The sequence below is a fragment of the Bidens hawaiensis genome, unplaced genomic scaffold (genome assembly GCF_021521415.1).
Source record: "Bidens hawaiensis isolate Kalapana, Puna unplaced genomic scaffold, B.hawaiensis_p1.1 tig00026851_1, whole genome shotgun sequence".
Taxonomy (NCBI): Eukaryota; Viridiplantae; Streptophyta; class Magnoliopsida; order Asterales; family Asteraceae; genus Bidens; species Bidens hawaiensis.
In genome coordinates, this window is record NW_027494324.1 from 20,915 (window position 1) to 45,426 (window position 24,512).

General features: G+C 39.4%; 2 protein-coding genes across 2 annotated transcripts; both read left to right on the forward strand.

Moving 5' to 3' along the window:
• Nucleotides 1-1,592: 1,592 nt before the first annotated feature.
• Nucleotides 1,593-6,839, forward strand: LOC143574117 (protein GAMETE EXPRESSED 2-like). Its single transcript, XM_077058825.1, has 15 exons — nucleotides 1,593-1,653; nucleotides 1,796-2,101; nucleotides 2,851-3,192; nucleotides 3,266-3,589; nucleotides 3,659-3,865; nucleotides 3,940-4,025; nucleotides 4,133-4,274; nucleotides 4,363-4,668; nucleotides 4,743-4,867; nucleotides 5,195-5,412; nucleotides 5,485-5,712; nucleotides 5,818-6,053; nucleotides 6,125-6,366; nucleotides 6,435-6,591; nucleotides 6,697-6,839. The coding sequence occupies exons 1-15, from the start codon at nucleotides 1,593-1,595 to the stop codon at nucleotides 6,837-6,839; spliced, it is 3,123 nt and encodes a 1,040-aa protein (XP_076914940.1).
• Nucleotides 6,840-22,402: 15,563 nt separating this feature from the next.
• LOC143574138 (protein LURP-one-related 11-like) lies at nucleotides 22,403-23,747 on the forward strand. The gene is made up of 2 exons (XM_077058842.1): nucleotides 22,403-22,774; nucleotides 23,304-23,747. Exons 1-2 carry the CDS (start codon nucleotides 22,535-22,537, stop codon nucleotides 23,652-23,654), a joined length of 591 nt encoding a protein of 196 aa, XP_076914957.1. The 5' UTR covers nucleotides 22,403-22,534; the 3' UTR covers nucleotides 23,655-23,747.
• Nucleotides 23,748-24,512: the final 765 nt, after the last annotated feature.

Consider the following 24,512-nt stretch of genomic DNA (forward strand, 5'->3'; position numbering starts at 1 on the left):
TGAATCATCTTTGTTCATACCTGGCTTCTCATAAGAGAATTTCATACACAATATTTCACCGACTTCAGTAGGTTCAAACCTAACAAGATCACCCGGGTTTAAGTTATAATCAGCAAGAACTTGACCAAATTGTGTGAAAGCATAGTTGTTCTCTCTATAAGCTAACTATATAGTGTTGCTTCGGTTTTCATGGTCAACCAAATCAATTTCAATTTCCTCCATTTCTTTGCATAGCCTATTTTGCATCTTGACACTCAATTTTGTTATTACAATATGTACACTTGCCGTTGGTAGCGTTACTATTCCATTAAGGTTGGTGTCTTTAGTAGACAACGTTGTGACTATGTTCGGGAAAGACATCTTTGTAAAAATGTCAATGTGTGAATGCATGTTTAAACGAAAATCGAGTACATAAGAAGCAGAGTTCAGCGTGCAATATATTTGATATTTATTAATGTTAATAAAAAATATATGAAATGAATATGGTTTTTTGATTAACTAGTTTAATGGCAGAAATCCAAAATTTATTATGTATTAATATTACGTAATTAAGGGTTGATTAAGAAAAATTTTTCTCAACAAAATTAGTAACTTAATAAAATGGTTGTTTGTGCAAGTCACATATGATGGGCATTTTAGTAAAATGGATATGACCAGCTGAAAAAACAAAACAAATTTAACCAAAGCTAAACAAATGTTAATTAAAAAAGCTCTCAACGTTCAAAAATCATTTCAGTTTTGTTTATAAGACCATCCACAACGTGGGGTGGTTCTTCTTCTACATGTCTACCGTGGCATCCATTTGCGGGGCAAATGCAAAAATATTGCATTGGGGCTACCTCCGTATGTTGGAGACACATCATTAAATGTACCTTAAATGCGAGTATGGTGGATGTGTCTAATAAAAAAACATATATATATATATATATATATATTTTTTTTGCAGATATAGTGGGGTGTTTGTGGGAAGAATGAGTATGCTAGTGTTGGAGGTAAAATGAGTCTTTGAGAAATATAGCTAAAAATATGATGTGGCGGCTGACTAGACATTGTGGGAAGAATCGGATGTTAGCGTTGCATATAGCCTAATGTGCTTACAAATTTGGCTGCATTTTAGCTATAAAACATATGTGCATCTTGGACAGTTTTGTAAAGTATTTTGGCTGTTTTAGTAAAAAGAAAAAAAAAAAAAAAACCCTAGGTCTGCAAGTATAACAACCAGGTCCCGTACCTACGCAAGATTACACTAACACGCTTTGCCATTACAAATTAAAGTGAACTATGGATCTTATCTTTTAAAAAACTTAAGGTTTTATTTGAGATCAACGTACTCATTAACAAGTCAAAACGAGACAAGTTTAAACGAGCACGAGCCTAAATCAGAGGTAATTAATAAATGAGCTCGAGCTAGGTTCTTGTAACGAATAATGGTCTATTTGCATGAGGATGAATAGAATACAAAATAATAAATGAGAAAGCGTGCACTATGCAACTGCTCTTACTTTATAATCTCCACTTGAAGCTGTAACCGCTCTTAATATCACTATGCAACTGCTTCTTCTTCTTCTTCTCTGAAATCATCTTCATCAGCCATGTCTGCATACTTGCTACTCGTCTTCTTCATGCTTCCAGTTCCTAGTCTATCAGTACAAGGTAAACATGCCATCTGTAATTCACAATAAAAAATATACATAAACTTTTGCGTATCCCATTGCCGGAATAGCGCCTAGCAAGTTCTACAACACTGTGAAGCATTTAAGAAATTTTGTGTTATTTAATGTAAGTTTTCATGCAGACGGTACGCCAGCACTTGCATTTAATTTTGTGGATTGGGGAGTTGTATTTAGAGCAGGTGAAACTGCAGCTATTAAGGTTGATGTATTGAAAGATTTCGAGTCCGAACAAGACAGACACTCTTTCAATCCAAATGTCTCAATGAATGGTGTCATAGGGAACAGTAGTCTTATTACTGACCTTCGGTTTGACATCGTTAATTGGACGTTTTTCTTTATGCCGATTATGGAAGGCTCGTTCAATGTGCTTATCACCGATACTCGTTTCGGTGTTATGGATTCTAGTTTGCAGTACTATGTTGCACCAGGTTTTTGTTACAATTAAAGTTCTTTATTTTGCTTGTTTTTTAACCGCCTTCTTGTGGTGTGCTCGTATAATGTATAGAATATATGTGTGGGCCCTCGGGGGCAAAAGTGAAATTGCACAAATGTTAACGTTATTCTACTAATTTTGTGAAAATAACGTTAAAAGTGACGGACGGTTAATAATGCATCATGTGGCCGGCGTTGATAGCCGAAAGACAAGGGTGCATGTACCAATCAGCCAGTGTCCCGATGGTTGAGTGCTATGTACCTTATGTCCAAGGCTTGATGCTAAACAGCTATCGAGCCAGGAGTCTCATCTCTAGGGCTGTTCATGAGTCGAGCCAGGGTGGCTTTGAGCTTGAGCTTGAAATTAAATGAGGCAGCTCGGCTAGGCTTGAACTCGATTTTGAAGTTAAACGAGCCTAAGATCGAGCCAACGAGCCAAGCCATGGTTGATTTTGGCTCGGTTACAAAAATGAGCCAGCTCAGGTTGTTTCAAATCTAGTTTTTTTTAGCAAGTTTTATTCGAGTTTTTTTTGAGCAAGCTGCGAGCTTCGAGCCCCGAGCTTTTTGAACAACTCTCAATCTCACTAGAAATAGTCTCTCTATTCCTACGGGTAGAGGTGAGGCTGTCTACATCTTATCCTCCTCAGACCCTACCATAGCTTTGCTATTGGTGGGATTTATTAAGTACGATGACGACGACGACTACTAGTAATGCTCAATAATATCGTATTTTTTCTAAATATAGGTCCAATATATGAACCTGGTGGTGTTGTGTCATGGATTGGCCAAATGCATGATTTTGTAGCTGGGACAAAAGCTACAGTCTTTATACTTCCTAAAGATGCATTTGGGAATAATGTTACACGCATGACCGAAGGACAAATTATTTACCATTTTGACGTTTATGCAACAAGTTTAAACGGGTCGAAGGCAAAATTGGTGGATATAAGCTACAAAGGATGGGATGAATTTGGTGGTTATATCTGCATTGAATTTGTTGCGGTCACAGCAGGACATCTCTTGGTTCACATAAAAGACAAAAATAGCTCTTTAATCGGTTCCCCGTTGTCTTTAACAGTCCACCCTGGTAATTTATGTGACATATGTTATTTATATGATCAATTGATTGCGTATATATTGTTACTGATTTTGTTGAACAGATGTAGTTGATGTTGCCAACTGTTTGGCACATTGGAGCACTGAAACAAAATCTTTTCAGCTGCTATCAAAGATGGAAACTTTTATTAGTCAAAGAGATAAATTCGGGAACCTTGTTACCGGGCTGTATGAGTTTGATATTGAAGTTCTGGAGAAAGGGTCAAAATGGTCTTTACCAATTTGTGAGTTGCGATACAAGGAAGTATCCCCGGGCATTCAATCATTTTCTTTCACAGTAGTTAAACCCGGAGACTTCATTCTCATCATCTCAGATAACCATAACAAGAAGATCATGAATATGCCATATGAATTTAATGTCCACATAGGTAAGTTTTTATAAAATTTTCATCTTTCCGCTCAATTTTCGTTAAAACGTTGATGTTTGTATTGAATAGGGTACTGTGATGATCTGCATAGTGTTGTGAATGGATCTGGTTTAAATGATTCCGTTGCTGGCGAAGTTTCTAGATTTTCAATATCTTTAAATGATGCTTTTCAGTATCCTTCTCCGATTGAGTTAGAAAGGCTTCATGTACAAATTGCGCTGCCTTCACTCTCTCTTAGCGTAAATCCACATATACATCCAAGGGATTCTACTAATGGTATAAAAATTGTCATCATTTTTCTTAAAGTTTTGTTTTTCTTATGAAATTTTAAACTTTTAGATATTAAACAGGTACTCAGCCAACTGGGATGCTAAGTTACGATGCATTTGGTTCAACGGGGATGACTTATGCTCCGTCTGTTTTCTCACATGATGATGTAGTAAGTACTGTTTGTGTTGCTTCCATATAAATAGTCACATATACTTTCAGTGATTTATGTTTTAGACATTAAATTATTTATAACTTTTTGTTTATTATATTTAGTCTGTTGAGGACTTGATAACAAGGAGCAATGAGTTTGATGTCTCATATGTGGCTGAAAAAGCCGGTGTATACGAAATTCGTGTGTTTTGTGGCAATATTCCACTAAATGGTGGCCATCCATTTATAAAGGTAGTAAGTGCAGGTATTCTAATATATGTATGCGCGTGTGTGTGTGTGATTATTTATTATTAATTTTGGAGAATGTAATACGCGTTTTTAACTTGGTGCAGCCGAGGCGAATCTGTCTATATCAGGTGTTGTAAAATACAGGAAAAAGGCTTCAGCAGGAATTCTAAATGATCTATTGGTGCGACTGGTGGATTCATTTTACAATCCGATATTGTCACAAGAAGGGAGATTGAAACTGGTGATAGCTTCGAAGGATGGCTCTTTCTTTCCTTGCAGGTTTTATGACAACTATGATGGAACCTACAGTGGGTGCTACCAAGCATATAGTCCCGGATATTATGAGTTATGCATTTCGTATGCTGGAAAACGTCTCCTGCCTTGGCCCTTTGGAGTCCATGTGTTAGATAGTAAGTTTAAAGTTGATTTTAATACATAAAATAATTTTTTTATGATTAAAATGGTAAAACTATATAACTTTCAGATAAGCTGTTCCCTACAGTCCACAATGATACAGTCACCGTTTGGGAAGATCAGTCCACGGCGTTTAACGTTCTAGAAAATGATATCTTCTTTGACGGAGAAGGAAGACTTATTTCCTTTGAAAAGGTATGATTTGAAGTTTCTGATATTATCATTCGGGAAGATGAACAAGTTTATTATTATTACACAAACTTACACTTTTACCTTTCGTCCGTATAATTACAAGCACCATTCTTTACGTTGTTACAAATTCTATCCGTTTGATGGATGGACATTAGATGGATCCAGTAATGTGCAACGCATGAGGGCATTTTAGTCTTTTAGAGACGATTTGTGTAATTAACTCAAAGATTTAAATTAATTCATAAGTAAAGCATGAATTGTGTAGTTAGCGAATATAAATGAGAAAAAGTGCGCTTCGGCCTTGTTATTATTTTGTTGTTGTTTTGGCAGCCTAGTCATGGATCGCTTTTGCAGTATGGAACTCTCTTAAGATATACACCATATAAAGGATATTACGGATACGATAAATTTGTTTACAGAGTGGTAGATCCACATGGCAATTTTGGTGCTGGTGAGGTGGACATAAATGTCCTCACTAATCCTCCAAAGATTGTTTCTTTTCCAAAACAGTTGCAGGCAGTTGAAGATACACTCAGTCCTCGATTCGGGTAACCTGTCAAACGCTCTAGAAACTTCCAACATGTTTTGGATCTTGCAGTTCTAATAATCTCTTTTCTCAGTGGTTTTTCTGGCTTTGAGATAGGATATTCAGATCCACTAGAAAGCATTTCTGTTATCCTGACCGCACGAAACGGGACTCTTTTTCTTTCTCTTCTTTTAATGCGACTTTGGCATCCAATGTGGAATGAACTTACAGTCACTAAAATGGAAGGAACAGATAAATGCTTGAATATAACGGGCCGTTTGGAAGTCGTGAACTTTGCCCTAAAGTCACTCCAATACATCGGGTACTACATACGATATATTGATTAGTTATTAATTTATTATCGAGTGATTGACATTTTGAATGTTTGATTATTTCATTATTTGCATGCGTGTTGTTTATGAAGCAGAAACGCAAACTTCAGTGGCGAGGATGTTATTGCAGTCTCCACCATTAATATAAATGGAAAAGGACATATGGATGTTCCAATACATGTGGAACCAGTTAATGATCCTCCCGTTATTAATGTGCCTAAGTTTATTATACTGGAGAACGAGAACGAAAATAAAGGATTCTTGATATTTGATAGACAACGAGACACGTTTAATTTCTTCATTGGGGATCCAGATCATCATACTTTCCCAGGTATATTCAGTTATTAGATAATAACTTAATAAGTGTTCAACTTATTTTCATTCCCATACATCTAATGGCAGGGAATGAGACTGACTTTCGGGTGATGTTTTCGGTTGAAGTAAGTTTTGGAACATTATCAGCCAAACTGCCAGCTCAGCTTATAAGCACAACTGAAGTGAAGTTGCAAAGAAGCAAGCAGTGGCAGCCCCTTGAAACATTTGTTAAAATCTCAAAACATTTTACTTTGAACAACGTTAAAGGCGTTAGAATTCTGGGAACGATTAACGAGTGCAACACTCTTCTTCAGCAGCTGGTTTATTATGTGAGTATCAATCATGTTTCATGTTTTTAGTAGTTACATATTCAATTTATGAACTATGAAGATTGCAGGGTGACAAACATGTTGGAGTCCTTAAATTGAGGGTTAATGATATGGGGTGGTACGGTTGTTATCGCGATTGTTCAGAAATGATGTCTGCGCCTCTTATGTCTGAGGCTACCGTAAACTTAATAACAGGAACACCCATGAATACATTAGTAGCTCATTGTAAGTTGATTTATTTAGCTTAGCTTCCAACTTTTATTATTATTATTATTAATTTCTTATCATTTGGCATACATGAATGATGAATGCTTATAACATGATGTGCAGCTCTTGGATTAGTGATTGTGATTGAATTCATTGTACTCTCTTCACTGGCTGTGATTTTGATGTTTTTCACATGTAAATGCGTAATCATTCTTTTACGTGAAAAGAAGAAACGACAAGCAGAGTCTCCGAATCTTCAAACTTAATGAACAGATGGTGATTTTTGCCTTCAACTTCTGATTATTTGTTTTTAATTATCATTTGTTTTGCTTTTAAGTACTACTGGTTCTTTATTTGTATAATATGTATTTTACATTTTACATGTTATATATGGTTACCTTTTTTGTGATGGTTATATAATTACGAGTTCCCATTGATGTCCACCAGGATTTATTCCTAAAAAATGTTGATCAATGAACCTCTGCAATGCATAGTGACTACATGTGTTTTGAGTCAAGCATCATGAAACAAATTAACATGCTCATATGGTAGATCAGATAATTTCCATTTTCGATGATGCCCAACGTGTCGAACAACTAGACCGTTTTTTATAGCCACCATGCTGTTCATAATCAAACTTGTCAACGCCATGTCACACGGCCATCCAACTCGCGCCTTTGTGGCTTGCCCATGCCTAACTTTACTTATTGTGTGTTGTAGATGATATTAAATATCAAAATTGCAAATGATTATAGAAATATTAACAATTGAGGTGGTGTTTGCTTGATTTCGTTTGTCCGACCATCCATTTTCAGATTTTAGTGGATGGATGAAAAAGTAAGGCACTCTGTCACATACCTCGCTCCCTCCACCCCCACTCTCACCCCACACACATGTTGCGCACACACACACAAATATATATATATATAATGTTATTTTTATTTTAAAAATGGGTGTTTGAAAGTGAAAACATCGAATATAACGGTTATGTATAAGAATCAGTGAAAATCTTATATGATTGTTGGCCGCGTTTGAAAATGTTTGAAAGTGAAGGGGCTAGGGAAGCATGAATGCTCTAATTACATGTTTTATATTATTTAATATTTATGGTTTTAAATTATTCACGAAGTAGTGCCGTAGTGGGGATCCCTATAGCCTTAAATGGACAAGAACGCATGCTAAAGCCTCCATTTGTACAAGATTTAGGATGACCTAAATAAGACTAATTACTATCAAATTAAACTTTTTTTAATCACAAATTGATTTTATTAATATGTTTGTGACTTATCACAGCTAGGAATGGCAATGGGTCAGGTTTAGGTATTCTCAAACCTATATCCGGTTATGAATATCCATTCCAAACCCGTCCCAAACCCATCGGGTAATTACCCATCAGGTTTCGGGTTTTCTATAGGGTTTTGTCAAAAGACCTGTTGGGTATACTCGGCCCGAAACACATCGGGTTTCTATTTGGTTTTGACAAAATATAACTACTCTGTTACAAATATGATTACCATAAAATAAAATATATCAAATAATGGTCATAAACAAATTTCAATAAATAATATATTTAAAATATTTGGAGTATACTATATATAGATATAAAAAAAAGTTATGTCGGGTGTATTGGGTATATAATCGGGTAATCGGGTTGGGTAATCAGGTATATTACAAATCCCAAACCCGTCCCAAACCCACGAAAAATTTCGAAGCTAATCCCAAACCCTAATGACTTGGGTATTACCCGTCCCAATTATGTCGAGTTTCGGGTTTAAAATCACAGCTTTGATTAGCTGTCAAAGTTGTGACTTTTCAACAATATATGGTCGCATCTATATCCCTGCTAATACTCAACGATGTTTATAAATGTAATTGAGGAGTAATCTACCCAAACATGTAATGATGGTTTTTAGTTTTGATTGGGTATATATATATATATATATATATATATATATATATATATATATATATATATATATATATATATATATATATATATATATATGATATTTCAATGTTCGTTATTAAGGATATATATGAAATTGATCGTATTAAGATAAGTGCATGTTAATAGATTATTGAAGCAATAATTCGCAATCAAATTATCTTGTATTAAAAAATTAAATTAATTAGGCAAATATAATAATCCGATCAACATCCTACCTTGCAGCGTATAATCGCCCACCATGAACCGGGACTCTAGGAGCTCTCTTATAGTACAAGCTACATTCCACAAGTCTTCTAATCTAACCATGAATATGATTTGCATATAATGTTGGTAATTAATTAACCGAGTCGGGCTTATAGGGTCCGGGCCGAAGTATCTCATTAAGTTTAAGTTGTATGGGGTTAAGGGGCTTTAGGGTTTAATTAAGATATCTTGTTGGCCAACTTGGGTTAGCAATATACATACATCAACCAAGTTAGGGTTATGTATTATGAAAGCTATTGCATTCAGGTTTTTGGAGTTATATTTTCCTGGTTATAATAAAAGTCAGATTATTCTATATTGTTCGTTAATTATCGTTTATCAACCTTGATATAACACAGGAGACACTAATAATCTAAACATCTTTCAGTTATAATAATTAAAACTCGTAAACTTTTAGATACTCGCTAACAACGTCCAAATAGCTGGCCACTCTATGGACTTATTTTTTTAAACGACAACTTTCATTAAAGCCACCCTAGACTTATAGTTATATAATCCGTGAGTGTAAACCATTTTAAAACCGTGTTAAATACACCTATGTAGTTTATTATTTCATCGTTTTAATTTATTATTCCTTAAATTAATCAATAGATTTTAGAATATAGTAGTTGATGATGCGAAAACGGCCGTACGTACAATTGTCGGATTTTGACCTCAAATATTATTAAATAAAGTTGGTAGAGATTACCAGAAAAGTTATTCCATTGTTACAACTTTAGTTAGTTTTTATATATTAGCAAACGTGTTCTAATTAAATTGATAGTACTTAAAAATATAAGGTTACAAGGTAAACTTATATTTTCTTAAGATATTAGATTAGCAAATTGATAATTGTCAAGAGACGTGCGGTATACGTAATATATTCATCACCAAATTAGTCTTACTAGTAAGGCTATTTGCTATGGTGAGTACTTCGAAGCCCCTTCATAGTGTCACGTTAGCGACACGTGGGTATTCGGGGCATTGAAGCTCCAAGGTATAATGTCCCTCAATGGTGAGGGGGCATCGAAGCCCTTTAACATAACCCTTCCACGAAAACCTACTCTTGCCTGAAGCTAGAGATGGGCAAAAAAACCGGTTGGTGAACCGGTTCAACGGTTTAAACCGAAAACCGGTTTTTACAAAAACCGGTTATTTAAAAACCGGTTTGACCGGTTTAGTAACCGCCGTATCGTATATCGGTTACAAGTTCTAGAGAAAAAACCGGTTACTGAACCGGTTATGGAAAAAACCGGTTAATTTTAAAACCGGTTATTATGAAAAATACCGGTTATTAACCGGTTATTTTAAAAAAAAAACCGGTTAATTAAAAAAACCGGTTATTAACCGGTTCTAACCGGTTTCTAAACCGGTCCTAACCGGTTAGACCGGTCCGAGTTTTGCACCAAAAAAACCGGTTAATAAACCGGTCCGGTTATTTAAAAACCGGTTTTTTTCAAGGCCAAGAAAAACCGGTCCGGTTATTAACCGAATCGGTTTTTTTTAAAAAAACCGATTTGTGCACCTCTACCTGAAGCATTGTCGCGTTTCCATTCGCCTTCGTACATACAGCCGTCGGACCATAGGTACTTGCCGGATCCGTGAGGTAAGTTGTCAGAGAAGCTGCCGATGTAGAGATCGCCGTTTTTAAGCGTTTTTCTAAGGTGGTTGTTGGGGTTACACGGCGGCTGGAGGTGGGCTGAGATATGTTCCGGTGGGTTGAGACTAAAGAGTTTATTTCATCGTCGGATTTCTTATTTGCTCCGGCATGGTTTTGGAATGTAGAAGAAATGGTGAAAGAATTGGTTGAGAGCGAGCGAGAGAGAGAGAAAGATAGAGAGAGAGAGAGTCTCCTCCGCGCCGGTCGTCCTGAATGCGCCCCTCGGTGGTATTCCTCCCCCTTCTGCGCCCCCTTCCTCCTTCTTTCACTTCCCATAGCGGACGGTCTAATTATTATTATTACTATATATAATTAAGAACTTTGGTGCCGCAAGTGTCTTATTGGGCCACTTGGCGGCAGTCCGTGATTTCTTTTTGTTGTTTTCTTTTTGTTTTAAGTTCGATTATCATAACGAACGTAAAGAAAACCGACCAAGCGTCATTTTTTTGTTTTAGTTCTGATAGCATAACAAACCTCACGGAAACCGACCAAATTAACGCAGAGTCGTCATCTCAATGCCCGTGATCGACAATGCTCAAGTTTTACCAAAGCGCAAGTTTACCGACCCCCCCCCCCCAAATTGGCCATTGGTCCACCTCAATTTTTATATATATATTTCGTTTTTTAGCTCCAGTACCATAGGTAATCAAAACCGACTAAATTCATGTCAAGTTACAACCTCTATGCCCGGAACCGACAGCTTGCGCTTTAAATATTTTGTTTTTTTATACGTTAATTTAACGAATTAATTTTTTGACGCTCAAATTCTACCAATGGTGTGTATACCATAATGAACATAGCAGATGCCGACCAAATTTACATCGACCCACCATAGTAACGCTCGGGTTCTACCGATGCTCGGATTTCAACACTGGTGATTTGCCAACTGCCCCGGCGCATTGCGCCAAGTAAAAAAAAACTAGTTTACAAAATTAGATACTTGGTGATATCATATCATCGTCTCAGAAAACTTGCAATTAATTATAACTATTATTTACACCCCCGTGTTGCGGCGGAGGTGTAAAACCGTGTATTTACATATCCCCTTCACTCGAAAGCATGAAGTTACCACCACCGTCTTCGTTTGTCATCCCCTCTCCTGCAGCCAGTAACTAAGTTAACCATTAAGAAAACCAAGCAAAAAGTAGACGTAAAAACGTTGAACAACACACGCTCATTTGATTGTGTTAACACACAAAAATTAGACCGAAACATAAAATATAGAAAAAAAATAACTATGTCAACTTAATATCTACACTCCCGTGTTGTGGCGGATGTGTAAAACCGTGTATTTACATATACATATCCACTCCACTCGAAAGCATGAAGTTATCACCACCACTACCTTCGTTAACCATCCCCTCTCCCGTAGCCAGTAACTAACGTTAATCATTAAGAAAACTAAAAAAAAATAGACGTAAAAACGTTGAACCAAACACGCTTGTTGCATCGTGTCAACACACAAAAATTTGACGGAAACATAAAATATAGAAAAAAATAACTAAGTCAACTTAACATCTACGTGTTGTGATGGGGCCGTTAAACGGGAAAATAGACATAAAAACGTTCACCCACACACATGCATTGTAGCGCGTTAACTCGTTAAATTTAAACGTAAACGTTAAACAAAAAAATTTGTAAAAGATAAAAAGTATAGGGCACCGTTGAAAGTGGAAAAATGTGACACCCGGTAAATTCCCAATCCCTTAAACCAAGTAATCAACCTAAATATTAGGTAATTATGTTATATGCGCCTTGCGCGAGCGCGCCATATTAGAATCAGCGCGTGCATTTGTTATGTGCGCCCTGCGCGAGCGCGCTATGTTAATCAGCGCGTGCATTTGTTATGTGCGCCCTGCGCGAGCGCGCTATGTTAATCAGCGCGTGCATTTGTTATGTGCGCCCTGCGCGAGCGCGCTATGTTAATCAGCGCGTGCAATTGTTATGTGCGCCCTGCGCGAGCGCGCTATGCTAGTCAGCGCGGGCATGTTATGTGCACCCTACGCGAGCGCACCATGATAAGAACCAGCGTGGGCATATGTTATATGCGCCATGCGCGAGTGTATTGGTTTTATGTATCCATAATGTTGTCTATTGGGTTGACCGTCTCGCATGATGCTAAGGCGGGTGCATCCCAAATCGTTTTTTTTGCGCGTGCGGAAAGGGAACTAACCTCCCCGCATGGCGGGAACATTGAGAGCTAGTTTGTCTGAAGCTCCAAGATGGAATTGACTTCAACATAACTGATCACTATGTTGAAATACCAAGACCACCTGGAGAACCTACAAATGAAACTCAATGTCCCCGACTGCGAGAAGGTTACGCACCTACCCGCAGCAAAGAAATATCCTTCACGCAGAAAGCTATGCGCACAAAGTAATACGCGCAGAACACTTGGTTTATTCTCCAGATGTAAGGAGATTATTCCCGCCAAAAAATAAACAGTAGCGTGTTTCAGAGATTTCTACTTTTTACTGTACACTGACAAAAGTGCCTGAAAAAGCACACTGTAACATGAAAAGTCAACTGTCAGCCACCCTACTCCCACCAACCACAGACCTGCATGTCCTGTCCAAATCAAATCAAAATCTTTTATCCACTACTCCACTTTTAAATAAATAATAATAATTTCCATACTTTATCATCATTACACCTAGATATGAAAAGATTACAATCCCCTAAAGAAAGGGATTGTGTTCCCTTGAGTTTGCCTATAAATATGTAACCTAAATTATCACCCAAAACACACTTCAAAGAACTGCAAACTTGCACTAATCCTCTCCCAAGCATCCGTTGTTTTCATTTCCGATCCTGTTACTAGGTAAGCCGAGAATATAACCTTGAGATCTACTTTTCAACCCTTATATTCTCCTATTTCTTGATCTTAATATATATACTTCTTGTTATTTAATCGTATTCTAGACCTTCAATTCCGAGGCCAACACCAAGAAAACCCGAATCTCGATTAATCCCTTAACAAGAACCACAGGTGAGTCTCACAGCCCCTATTTTCACTGTTTTCACTACTTTTAAACTGTTTTCGGGGCGAGGGACACGTACTTAAATAATGTTTTATCATGGTATACTTACAAGCTATGCAAGCGATTATGTGTTTAAATTATGTTTCATGATGAGCAATGCGAACGGTTATCTATGGTTTTCGATGTATGTGCGCTAGAATTCGAGTAAGTGATCACTTTACCATTGGAACTCTAAGGGTAGGGACTGCTGGTTTGATCCACCCACTCGTAGGGGTCGCACCTCTTTGCATGGACGAGTGCCTAGTATGGTCATGGGGCAGTACTATGGGATTGAGCCCGCTCGTAGGGGTCGCGCCTCTTTGCATGGACGAGCGCCTTGTTTTCCGGCACAACGTCCGCGCGTAACCCGCGGGACGGTATTATTGATTAGCTCGTAGGGGCAACGCCTCTTTGCATGGACGAGCACGGTTTTTCAGAAATGTCCACGCGTAACCCGCGGGACGGCATTACATTACTTTGCTCGTAGTGGCAGCGCCACTTTGCATGGACGAGCACGTTTTCTAGAAACGTTCGCGCGTAACCCGCGGGACGGTATTACTTGTTTCACTCGTAGTGGCAGCGCCACTTACACAGACGAGCACAGTTCCCAGAAATGTTCGCGCGTAACCCGCGGAACGATTTTATCAGATTATGTTATCAGAACTATGTTTTACTGAGCATGTGTTTCCATGATGCTCAGAATTATGTTATAGAATGATTTTTATCAAGACTATGACGCGATACGATTTATCAAGTTACTAAAACTTGTGAACTCACTCAGTTTATACTGATTCAAATGTTTTTACGTGTCTTTCAGGAGATAACTAGGTAGCGCATGGAGTCACACTTAGAGCACCTCACGCTGAACATCTAAAACTAGCTTTTTGGAAGATTTTAGTTCTATCCCTTCGATGCGCGTGGTTGTTCCCGCCGCGCAAGGGGATATGGCGTCGAAATCTTCAACAGTTTTTATACTTGGATGTTTTTATGAAATTTTGAAACAATGTAATGTATTTGTATTAAACATTTCATGCGCAATGAAAATCTTACTTTGAATGTTTGCAATGGCCCGTGCTTAATTATCAATCCCCCACTCGCGCGCGCCCGGCTGTTTCCGCCGTTCAGGGCCGGGTGTGACAGATTGGTATCAGAGCACTGGTTATAGCGAACTAGGAAAAGAAGTTTTAACCTAGACTATAACCGTTGGGGAATCGCAAGAAATATTTTTCAAAGAAAATATTTTCAAAAGAAACTATACACACACTTAGGAACACGGGTCACACAGTGTCTAGTAAATAAAGATAAAAACATTATGTGCTCAGAGTACATGCGCTAAGTTTGATATATTTTCACTCTTTTAAAGCGAGAATGCCTCTAACTAAAGCCAAGGGAATTACCATGACACCCGAGGAACTCGCGGAAATAATCGCGCAAGCGATCGCAACACACGAGGCCAGCAAGGCCGAATCAAGTCAGGGTCGTCAGAATGAGACCCCAGAACCCGAATCAGGAGCCTTGGACAAAGGATGCTCCTACAAGACATTCATGGCCTGTAAGCCTTGGCCATTCAAGGGTACCGAAGGGGCCATTGGGCTCTACAACTGGATTGACAAGATTGAGACAGTTCTCTCCATTAGCGGATGTAGTGAGAACCAGAAGGTCCTTTACGCGACCTGCATGTTCCAAGAAGCAGCTTCGTCTTGGTGGAAACTTCAAGTGAAGACTTTGGGGCGAGAAGTTGCTCTTCACAGGACCTGGGAGGAGCTGAAAGAGATGATGATGAGAAAGTTCTGCTCTCGCGCAGAAATTCAGAGTCTGCAACAGGAATTCTGGAACCACACCATGGTAGGAACGGATATCGACGCCTACAACAACCGGTTCAACGAGCTTTGCCAGTTGGTGCCAGACATGGCAAACACGGAGGAAAAGAAGATCGAGAGGTATATCTTTGGGTTACCTCCTGTGGTTAGGGTTCCGCTCAACGCCGCAGCGCCTCCAACCTTTGATGAGGCGGGTAGCGCGGGCCATCACCCTTACAAGGGATACGGTCCGTGCGGGTATGTTGACTACGCGCGGAATCGAGCAGCGAACCTCTGATCCCAAGAGGAAATGGAACTCTCACCACCGAGGGTCCGACTCCAAGCAGCCACCGTTCAAGAAGCAGGAGAGTGCAAGGGCTTACGCGATCCAAGCCGCGGAGCCATCAAGGAAAGGATACAGCGGGCCTCGCCCATGGTGCAACAAATGCAAGTATCACCACGAGGGTGAATGCGCAAGAATCGAATGCGCCAAATGTGGCAGACCAGGGCACAAGGCGATGAATTGCCGTATCAGAGAAACTGGAGCGAGCGACAGCTGCTACGCATGCGGGAAGCCAGGGCATTTTAGTCGGGATTGCCCGCAAAAGGGAAACCAAGCTCGCGGGAGAGCTTTTGTGATCGGCGCAGGCGAAGCTAAAGAAGAGCCGAATGTGGTAACCGGTACGTTTTTGCTTAACGGCCATTTTGCATCTGTCTTATTTGATACTGGAGCTGACCTAAGTTTTATATCCACTGAGTTTAAAGACTCCCTAGGCCTAGCAACCAGTAGGCTAGACACACCTTATACTATAGAACTAGCCAATGGTAGGCAGTTATGCGCGAACGAAAGAACTGAACAATGTGTAATAGTCATGGGAGGTCACGGGTTCAATATTAACTTGTTGCCAATAGACTTGGGAAGTTTTGACATTGTGATAGGTATGGATTGGTTAGTCGAGAACCACGCGGAAGTTATTTGCCATGAGAAGCAGGTTCGGATCCCACTGTTGAACGGAGAAACCTTGGTAATTCAAGGGGAAAGAAGGGGAGTTGCGACGAAACTGATTTCGTGCCTAAAGGCGCACAAGTGCTTAAGGAAAGGGTGCTACGCCTTCCTGGCGCATGTAGTAGAGAAGAAAGGAGATGAGCGAAGAATTGAAGACTTACCAGTAGTGCGCGAATTTCCAGAAGTTTTTCCTGAAGATTTGCCCGGATTACCGCCGCCGCGACAAGTCGAGTTTCGTATTGATTTAGTCCCAGGAGCTGCGCCAGTAGCTCGAGCGCCTTATCGACTAGCTCCATCTGAGATGCAAGAGCTATCCAATCAGTTACAGGAACTATTGGATAAGGGTTTCATACGCCCAAGCTTTTCACCTTGGGGAGCTCCAGTACTGTTTGTTAAGAAGAAGGATGGTTCGTTCAGGATGTGTATTGACTATAGGGAACTGAACAAGCTGACAGTCAAGAATCGGTACCCCTTACCGAGGATTGACGACTTATTTGACCAGTTGCAGGGATCCAGTTATTATTCAAAGATAGATCTACGGTCAGGATACCACCAACTTAGGGTCCATGAGAAAGATGTGCCGAAAACAGCCTTCCGAACTAGATACGGCCATTATGAGTTCTTAGTGATGCCTTTCGGGCTAACTAATGCGCCGGCTGTATTCATGGATCTGATGAACCGCGTGTGCAGACCATACTTGGACAAGTTTGTGATTGTATTTATAGATGATATTCTGATTTACTCTCGGACCAAGGCCGAGCATGAGCAACACCTGAGATCGATTTTGGAATTGTTGAGGAAAGAAAGGTTGTATGCGAAGTTTTCCAAGTGTGAGTTTTGGCTTAGAGAAGTTCACTTTCTTGGTCACGTTGTAAACGAGAAAGGAATACACGTTGATCCTTCCAAAGTCAAGGCCATCGAAAACTGGGAAGCGCCAAAAACCCCAACTGAGGTGAGGCAATTCCTAGGACTAGCTGGCTACTATCGACGCTTCATTGAGAACTTCTCCAAGATAGCTCTGCCTCTGACCGCGCTAACTCAGAAAGACAAGAAGTTTGTTTGGGGCGAAAATCAGGAAGCAGCGTTTCAAATGTTGAAACAGAAGTTATGTAGTGCGCCAATTTTGTCTCTGCCCGAGGGGACGGATGACATCGTCGTTTACTGCGACGCTTCACATCAGGGACTTGGATGTGTCCTTATGCAGCGAGACAAAGTCATAGCGTATGCCTCGCGCCAACTCAAGACCAATGAAAAGAACTACACAACGCATGATCTGGAACTTGGAGCGGTTGTCTTCGCGCTAAAGATTTGGCGCCATTACCTCTATGGTACAAAGTGTATAATCTTTACGGATCACAAGAGCCTTCAACATATATTTGATCAAAAGGATTTAAACATGAGGCAACGAAGATGGGTTGAATTGTTGAATGATTATGATTGTGAAATAAAGTATCACCCTGGAAAGGCGAATGTGGTAGCAGACGCGCTAAGTAGGAAGGAGCGAATAAAAACGCTACGAGTCAAGACTCTAAGGTTGACCATTCGCGCAGATCTCTCTACCCGCATCCGAGACGCTCAGCAAGAAGCCTTGAAACCAGAGTTTGCTAAAAACGAATCCCTTGGGGGTATGATTAAGAGTTTGGAACTTAAAGAGAACGGCAATCTATATTTCGCTAACCGCATATGGGTCCCTCTCAAGGGAGGATTGCGCGAGCAAGTATTAAACGAGGCTCACAAGACGCGGTATTCCGTACATCCTGGCGCAGACAAGATGTACCAAGATGTTAAAGCAATGTATTGGTGGCCCAATCTTAAAGGCGCCATCGCGACGTATGTCAGTAAGTGCCTGACGTGTTCAAAGGTAAAGGCTGAATACCAGAAGCCGTCAGGGTTGCTTCAGCAGCCAGAAATTCCCATGTGGAAGTGGGAACAAATCTCTATGGACTTCATCACCAAACTGCCAAGGACACCTGGGGGTTACGACACGATCTGGGTTATTGTAGATCGGCTAACTAAATCAGCGCACTTCCTGCCGATCAAGGAAACCGATAAGATGGAAAAGTTAGCCCGATTGTATATTCGAGAAGTAGTTTCAAAACATGGAGTCCCAGTGTCCATCATTTCTGATAGAGATAGTCGGTTCACATCAAGGTTTTGGAGATCGTTACAAGGAGCTTTAGGTACTCGCCTTGACATGAGTACGGCTTATCATCCTCAAACGGATGGGCAAAGCGAGCGAACAATCCAGACGTTGGAAGATATGCTGCGCGCTGTGCGCAATCGATTTCGGAGGTAGCTGGGATACTCATCTCCCATTGGTTGAATTTTCTTACAACAACAGTTATCACACAAGCCTCAAGGCTGCGCCGTTTGAAGCTTTGTATGGGCGCAAGTGTAGATCCCCACTGTGCTGGGCTGAAGTGGGTGACAAGCAAATGACTGGTCCAGAATTGATCCAAGAAACAACAGACAAGATTTTTCAGATAAGGGATCGCCTTAAGACAGCGCGCGACAGACAGAAGAGCTACGCAGATGTGCGAAGGAAACCATTGGAGTTTCAAGTTGGGGATAGAGTACTTTTGAAAGTCTCTCCATGGAAATGAGTCCCCCGTTTCGGCAAACGAGGAAAGTTGAATCCGCGCTATATTGGACCATTTGAGATCCTGAAAAGGATCGGTCCGGTTGCCTATAAACTCCGTTTACCTGCCGAACTCAGTGGAGTTCATGATACGTTTCATGTGTCCAACCTCAAAAAGTGTTTATCTTATGAAACGTTGATTTTACCGTTGGAAGAGATTCACATCGACAAACAACTGCACTTCGTAGAAGAGCCTATAGCCGTAACCAATTGGAAAGAATAAAAGTTGCGCAGAAGTCGAATCAAGTTAGTAAAGGTTCAATGGAACTCAAGGCGTGGGCCTGAATTCACTTGGGAAAGAGAAGATCAAATACGCAAGAAATACCCACACCTCTTTCAAAACATGGCTTCTGCCAGCGACGTCTCCTAAATTTCGGGACGAAATTCGCTTAACAGGGGGAGAATGTGACACCCGGTAAATTCCCAATCCCTTAAACCAAGTAATCAACCTAAATATTAGGTAATTATGTTATATGCGCCTTGCGCGAGCGCGCCATATTAGAATCAGCGCATGCATTTGTTATGTGCGCCCTGCGCGAGCGCGCTATGTTAATCAGCGCGTGCATTTGTTATGTGCGCCCTGCGCGAGCGCGCTATGTTAATCAGCGCGTGCAATTGTTATGTGCGCCCTGCGCGAGCGCGCTATGCTAGTCAGCGCGGGCATGTTATGTGCACCCTACGCGAGCGCACCATGATAAGAACCAGCGTGGGCATATGTTATATGCGCCATGCGCGAGTGTATTGGTTTTATGTATCCATAATGTTGTCTATTGGGTTGACCGTCTCGCATGATGCTAAGGCGGGTGCATCCCAAATCGTTTTTTTTGCGCGTGCGGAAAGGGAACTAACCTCCCCGCATGGCGGGGAACATTGAGAGCTAGTTTGTCTGAAGCTCCAAGATGGAATTGACTTCAACATAACTGATCACTATGTTGAAATACCAAGACCACCTGGAGAACCTACAAATGAAACTCAATGTCCCCGACTGCGAGAAGGTTACGCACCTACCCGCAGCAAAGAAATATCCTTCACGCAGAAAGCTATGCGCACAAAGTAATACGCGCAGAACACTTGGTTTATTCTCCAGATGTAAGGAGATTATTCCCGCCAAAAAATAAACAGTAGCGTGTTTCAGAGATTTCTACTTTTTACTGTACACTGACAAAAGTGCCTGAAAAAGCACACTGTAACATGAAAAGTCAACTGTCAGCCACCCTACTCCCACCAACCACAGACCTGCATGTCCTGTCCAAATCAAATCAAAATCTTTTATCCACTACTCCACTTTTAAATAAATAATAATAATTTCCATACTTTATCATCATTACACCTAGATATGAAAAGATTACAATCCCCTAAAGAAAGGGATTGTGTTCCCTTGAGTTTGCCTATAAATATGTAACCTAAATTATCACCCAAAACACACTTCAAAGAACTGCAAACTTGCACTAATCCTCTCCCAAGCATCCGTTGTTTTCATTTCCGATCCTGTTACTAGGTAAGCCGAGAATATAACCTTGAGATCTACTTTTCAACCCTTATATTCTCCTATTTCTTGATCTTAATATATATACTTCTTGTTATTTAATCGTATTCTAGACCTTCAATTCCGAGGCCAACACCAAGAAAACCCGAATCTCGATTAATCCCTTAACAAGAACCACAGGTGAGTCTCACAGCCCCTATTTTCACTGTTTTCACTACTTTTAAACTGTTTTCGGGGCGAGGGACACGTACTTAAATAATGTTTTATCATGGTATACTTACAAGCTATGCAAGCGATTATGTGTTTAAATTATGTTTCATGATGAGCAATGCGAACGGTTATCTATGGTTTTCGATGTATGTGCGCTAGAATTCGAGTAAGTGATCACTTTACCATTGGAACTCTAAGGGTAGGGACTGCTGGTTTGATCCACCCACTCGTAGGGGTCGCACCTCTTTGCATGGACGAGTGCCTAGTATGGTCATGGGGCAGTACTATGGGATTGAGCCCGCTCGTAGGGGTCGCGCCTCTTTGCATGGACGAGCGCCTTGTTTTCCGGCACAACGTCCGCGCGTAACCCGCGGGACGGTATTATTGATTAGCTCGTAGGGGCAACGCCTCTTTGCATGGACGAGCACGGTTTTTCAGAAATGTCCACGCGTAACCCGCGGGACGGCATTACATTACTTTGCTCGTAGTGGCAGCGCCACTTTGCATGGACGAGCACGTTTTCTAGAAACGTTCGCGCGTAACCCGCGGGACGGTATTACTTGTTTCACTCGTAGTGGCAGCGCCACTTACACAGACGAGCACAGTTCCCAGAAATGTTCGCGCGTAACCCGCGGAACGATTTTATCAGATTATGTTATCAGAACTATGTTTTACTGAGCATGTGTTTCCATGATGCTATCAGAATTATGTTATAGAATGATTTTTATCAAGACTATGACGCGATACGATTTATCAAGTTACTAAAACTTGTGAACTCACTCAGTTTATACTGATTCAAATGTTTTTACGTGTCTTTCAGGAGATAACTAGGTAGCGCATGGAGTCACACTTAGAGCACCTCACGCTGAACATCTAAAACTAGCTTTTTGGAAGATTTTAGTTCTATCCCTTCGATGCGCGTGGTTGTTCCCGCCGCGCAAGGGGATATGGCGTCGAAATCTTCAACAGTTTTTATACTTGGATGTTTTTATGAAATTTTGAAACAATGTAATGTATTTGTATTAAACATTTCATGCGCAATGAAAATCTTACTTTGAATGTTTGCAATGGCATGTGCTTAATTATCAATCCCCCACTCGCGCGTGCCCGGCTGTTTCCGCCGTTCAGGGCCGGGTGTGACAAAAAATGTTGATGACTAAAACTAAAAAATATTTTGTGACATATTTGTAAACTATGAAAAGTATAGGGACCAAAAGTAAAAAAAATGAAAGATAAAAAGGAATATTACATAGCACAAACTTGAATGCACAATGTATAAATGACCGATGCACATGTCTCCCCCTTTTATTATTATATAAATTAATATAATAAACGACCCAACTTTTATAACCATTAGGGGCCGGTTGGTTATATTCTGATTATTAGAGCATTCCCAACAGCTTCTCTAAAATGATATGAGAGGGTTTTGCAAATTAGAGGGTGGAGTTATGAGTGGTTGCGAGTGCAAATTATAGGGGTGGAGAGGGAAATGAAACAATTTTTTTGTAAATTTTGGAGACTTTATTTGCCATGATTTATTTTTTAATATTTGTTGAATTTGTTGTGAGTAGAGGAGAGAAAAAATTGTAATAATAAAATCATAAAAGTATAAAAAAGTCTTGTTTAATTAAACAGAAGAGTGAAATGTAATGATTTTTAGTGTAATTATAGAGATAGGGATGAGAAGACCTGCAAGGAATGCTGTTAGTACTTAATGTATAACATTAAACTTTAAATCTATGGTTACAGTGAAGATAACTTTCAAGTTTATTTAATAATTTGTGGGGTTCTAGATATGGATCATTTGTCACTTGGCCAGATATGAATGCACTTCCAAGAAGCTGACCTAGCTACATGCAAATATGTATAAACTAACTACCATTTATGTCTATATATACACACATCCTTTTGCACCTCCTAACAAGACTTGCTTAATTTCTTTTCTCCTTTGATGTCTAGGGTTTATCCTCAAACACATTCTCCTTCTCTTCCTTCTTCCGACTTAACGCCTTTAAAGGCCGAATCGTTCACAATATGGATGAAATCTTTAGTTTTCAACACGCATGGATGCACCGTATATAATTCAAAAGGTGAAATCGTTTATCGGGTTGATAATTACGACAACAAATGTGGTCAAGAGGTTTATCTAATGGATATTAGAGGAAAAGTTCTATTTTCCTTGCTACGAAAGGTATAAATTCACTTGATATAGATATATTTGTATATCGAGTGTAAACGAGTTAAGCCAAAGCCCTTCAAGGCTCAAGCTCGGGTTGTTTAGTTTAGGAAAGCTTGAGCTCGGCTCGTGAGTAGCTTTAGCTCTCGGTTTGTTTATTATTTATTAATTAAGTTGCGTATATTTTTAATTGTTTATATATATATATGCAGAGTTATAACTTTTATGTATAACATATTACAAATTATTTAGTTATTTTATCATAATCTAATATATAATTGTTATAAATATATAATTATATATATTTTTATATGTTAAATAAAAAGGATATGAGTAATAGGCTTGTAAATTTATGCTTGCAATCCTATATTCAAGCTCAATAAGTAAAGTCTGTGCCCATTTATTAAAGAGCTTGATTTTAGTAGCAAGTCGATCTCAAATAACTCACGCGTTACACATACAAATTCACTTGATATAAACATGCATGCAGTTTATATTTTAAGTTACAAAATGATGTTTACTGTTTGTAATATTATGTTTGCAGAAATTACGATTATTCGGTTGTTGGGATGGATATAAATGGGATGCTTGTAGTGCACAAAAACAACTACAGTTTCGTGTAAGAAAACATCGAAGCGTTTTTGTGAGTTTGTGTGATGATATAGCGCGTTCAGAATGTAGATACAAGATTGTTAGAATGGACGGTAAATTAGGGTTTAAGATTGGAAATGCGGATGAAGAAGGTGCACTTGTTGCCGAGATCAAACAGAAGCAAACAACCACAGGGATTAAGTTTGGAAGTGATGTATTTACGTTAACTGTACAACCCCATGTCGACCAATCATTAATCATGGCAATTGTCATGGTCTATGGCTTGATAAATAATCAGATTTGAAGGGAATAAAATAGTCAAATTTACTAGGTTTGATAATATGTGTGTAGGACCTCAATTTTCTCCATGTTGTAATACTTTTGTTTTCTATATTAGATTCAATTGATTTGTTGAAGTCTAAAATGTTTTATGGGAGTCAGATGCACGTTGAGAAAGAATTTGTTTTAGCAAATATATGTTTTTACAAATATGGTATAGTACAATACGGTACGGTTTGGTATAATATTGTATAGTATAGTATATTTTAGTTTGAGATAACTTGTGTAATTCTTCGTCAATCTATATTGAATTAAATCTGGATAGAGATAGGCTAATTGCAAATGTTTACCCTTGGAACATCTACACCAATGGAGTCCATGGGAGGTCCACTTTGTGCGGACGTGAGGTGGTGGACCAGCTTGCGCTGTGGAGGATTCTAGCGAAGCATGGTCTGTAAATTCAAACCTACAACTAACATTTGGTGTGGTCCCCACTCTTAATTCTTCGCTCACACATATATTTATATATGTGATCGCAACAATGCGTATGAAAATTCTACCTACCAAATACTTACAACAAAAAAATAACCAATCTTTTTATTCAAACTCAATGTATTCACATTTAGTTTTTAAAAAGATTTGTTATATATGGATTCGCGGTTAAAATTAATGATTCCGAACACTATACATAGCTTATTGTGTAATTCGTCTATATGAATGAACCAAATGGATTAATAGGTTGTGAAGAATTATAATCGAGTTTTATAAACACGTAATAAATCTATTATCTGGGCATGACATAATTAACAAAAAGAAAGGATTAAAACATGTTAATTCAAACATGACATGCTTGATGTGTTATATCGTATCAATTTCGATTCAT

Coding starts and splice junctions, on each gene's coding strand:
- LOC143574117 (XM_077058825.1), top strand. CDS start 1,593: ATGTCTGCATACTTGCTACTCGTCTTCTTCATGCTTCCAGTTCCTAGT. Junction 4,275..4,362: donor TATAAAGGTAGTAAGTGCAG/GTATTCTAATAT, acceptor AACTTGGTGCAG/CCGAGGCGAATCTGTCTATA. Junction 5,413..5,484: donor ACACTCAGTCCTCGATTCGG/GTAACCTGTCAA, acceptor CTCTTTTCTCAG/TGGTTTTTCTGGCTTTGAGA.
- LOC143574138 (XM_077058842.1), top strand. CDS start 22,535: ATGTCTAGGGTTTATCCTCAAACACATTCTCCTTCTCTTCCTTCTTCC. Junction 22,775..23,303: donor TATTTTCCTTGCTACGAAAG/GTATAAATTCAC, acceptor TTATGTTTGCAG/AAATTACGATTATTCGGTTG.